At 48.2% G+C, this 2,562-nt stretch overlaps 1 protein-coding gene across 1 annotated transcript; it reads right to left on the bottom strand.

The window, feature by feature from the left end:
- Nucleotides 1–922: 922 nt before the first annotated feature.
- Nucleotides 923–2,332, bottom strand: LOC141648573 (uncharacterized). The gene has a single exon (XM_074457302.1). The coding sequence runs from the start codon at nucleotides 2,330–2,332 to the stop codon at nucleotides 923–925; it is 1,410 nt and encodes a 469-aa protein (XP_074313403.1).
- Nucleotides 2,333–2,562: the final 230 nt, after the last annotated feature.

Here is a 2,562-nt window from a genome sequence, read left to right as displayed (position 1 = left end):
AACCTTTTGCTTAACTTGTCCCTAATCAGGTCAGTGAGACCCTTCTTAGATCTCCCCAAAACAGTAGGCAACCCCAGATACTTCTCCTGACACAGAACCTGTCTCACACCTAGCACCCCACTGATCAGCTGCCTCCGACCCGGACTCGTACCACGGCTAAACGATACAGAAGTCTTCGGCATACTCACCAACTGCCCCGACGCCTGCTGGTATCGATCAAGAATACGCATAACCTCCCTAGCCTCAGCCTCCTTAGCCTTAACAAAGATTATACTATCGTCTGCAAAGAATAAATGAGATACACTAGGAGCATGGGGAGCGATCTTAACCCCATTAATTGAACCCACCTCGGCCGCCCTTCTCAGCATCCCTGACAGCACTTCCGCACATAATATAAACAAGTATGGTGACAACGGATCACCTTGACGCAGACCTCGACCTGGCAAGAAAGAAACGGACCGTCGCCCATTTATAAGAACTGAATAACTTACTGACCGAACACACCTCATCACCGTACTCACCCACCTCTCATGAAAGCCCATCCGAACCAGCACAGCCTCCAAAAAATTCCACTCAACCCGATCGTACGCCTTCGCCATATCAAGCTTCAACGCCAAATGACCTCCCCTACTTCTCGTATTCTTCATGTGATGAAACAGCTCAAAAGCAACCAGAATATTATCACTAATTAATCTACCAGGGGTAAAAGCACTCTGATTCTCGGACACAATCTTACCCAAAAACCTCTTCGCCCTATTAGCTAGCACCTTAGAAACCAATTTATAAATCACATTGCACAAACTAATCGACCGAAAATCTACCATTTTATCAGGCGCCTTCTTCTTTGGTATTAGCACAATATTAGTCTCATTCAAGCTAGGTGGAAATGGGGCACCATTAAGAATATTTAACACTAACCTGATCACCGCAGGACCAACAATATGCCAATAAGTTTGTAAAAAAAACCATTCATACCGTCTGGACCCGACGCCTTTAGCGGATGCATCTGACTTAGCGCAACAACAACCTCCTCACCCGAATAATCTGCCGCCAACCCCTCATTCATCTCCCCCGTGACCTTCCCTTCCACCACAGCCAACAAATCTCCAAAACCCTCCGGTGCCCCCGACCCGAACAGCTCCCTAAAGTAATCCACATCACACCTTGAAACAGCCTCCGTACCCTCATACACCCTCCCCTGCTCATCACTAACCTTCGAGATAAAGTTTTTCTGCTTCCGCTCACTAGCAACCCTATGAAAGAACTTTGAATTCCTATCTCCATCCCGCAACCAAATAGCGCGAGAACGTTGTCTCCAGAACTTCTCTTCCTGGCGCAAAAGAGAAGCAATCTCCAACACCACCTTCTTCCTCTCTTGAACCCGCCTTGCACTCCTATCCCCCTCATTAAGCTCCTTCAACCTCTCCCGCTTCTTAGCAAGACACTTAAGAATCTTCCCTATACTAACCCCCTTCCACTCAAGCAGCTCCCTCGCACACCGCGCAAGACTCTCCGTGAAATCACCCCCCCCCATCGTTCCACCCACGCCGTATAGCCTCCTCACACCCATCCTCCCCCCCCCCCCCCATATATGCTCAAACCGGAACAATTTATCCCCCCGACCATCATGTCCCACTCTCCTATCCTCAATAACTTTGATCGGACAATGATCCGACCATTCCCTATTAAGATGAAGCAATCTAGCATAAGGATAAAGCTCAAACCATGCCTCATTAGCCATAGCCCTATCAATACGGGATTGCCTATTATCCTCACCAACTTGCCCATTATCAAAAGTAAACTCATAACCTTCCATCGGAATATCCCGAATACCAGCCTCATCCACAGCATCTCGAAAATTATTCATCTGCCACTGCGCCCTTGATCCCCCTTTCATCTCAGTAGAATACAGAATTTCATTAAAGTCGCCAATACACAACCACGGGCCACTTTCTTCTCCTGCCAACATCCTCAGCAGCCGCCATGATAAACGCCTATCTTGAACAGCCGGCCACCCATAAAACCCAGTAAAACGCCACTTCAACCCATCCAACTCAATATCAAAATCCATACAGTGGACCATTGCAGCCCGCAACACACACGACATCCCTTCCTTCCATAAAAAAGCAAGACCGCCTGAACGACCTACACTATCTACAGCCACACCAGTATAACCATCTACTCTATTTATAATCCTACTCATATCACGACTACTCAATTTCGTTTCACATAGAAAGATCATAGCCGGGGCCTCCCGTCGGATTAGGTTCCGTAGCCCGCCTACTGCATCGGGGTTGCCCAGCCCCCTGCAGTTAAGGCTCAAGCAACTCATTGGGCCCGGCGGGGTTGATTATTATCAACCTCCGCCTCAGATATCAACACATCCCTGTGTAAAGCAACCTTCTTAGTTATCATAGCACAAAACCGCTTATTAAATTCATTAAGCACTGGCTCCCCTCGAATTGAAGAATCAACCTTACATCCTCCCGCAACCTCACGGTCTAGCCGCGTCCACCTTTTACTTCCTCTCGCCCCCCCAACACCCCCTTGCACCCTCGAATT

Source organism: Silene latifolia, chromosome 3 (assembly GCF_048544455.1).
Source record: "Silene latifolia isolate original U9 population chromosome 3, ASM4854445v1, whole genome shotgun sequence".
Taxonomy (NCBI): domain Eukaryota; kingdom Viridiplantae; phylum Streptophyta; class Magnoliopsida; order Caryophyllales; family Caryophyllaceae; genus Silene; species Silene latifolia.
The sequence above is the reverse complement of the archived record's forward strand: the minus strand, read 5'-3'. Positions and strand labels throughout refer to the sequence as shown.

What these genes read in the sequence shown, in the direction of transcription:
- LOC141648573 (XM_074457302.1), bottom strand. Translation starts at nt 2,332, where the DNA reads ATGAGTTGCTTGAGCCTTAACTGCAGGGGGCTGGGCAACCCCGATGCA.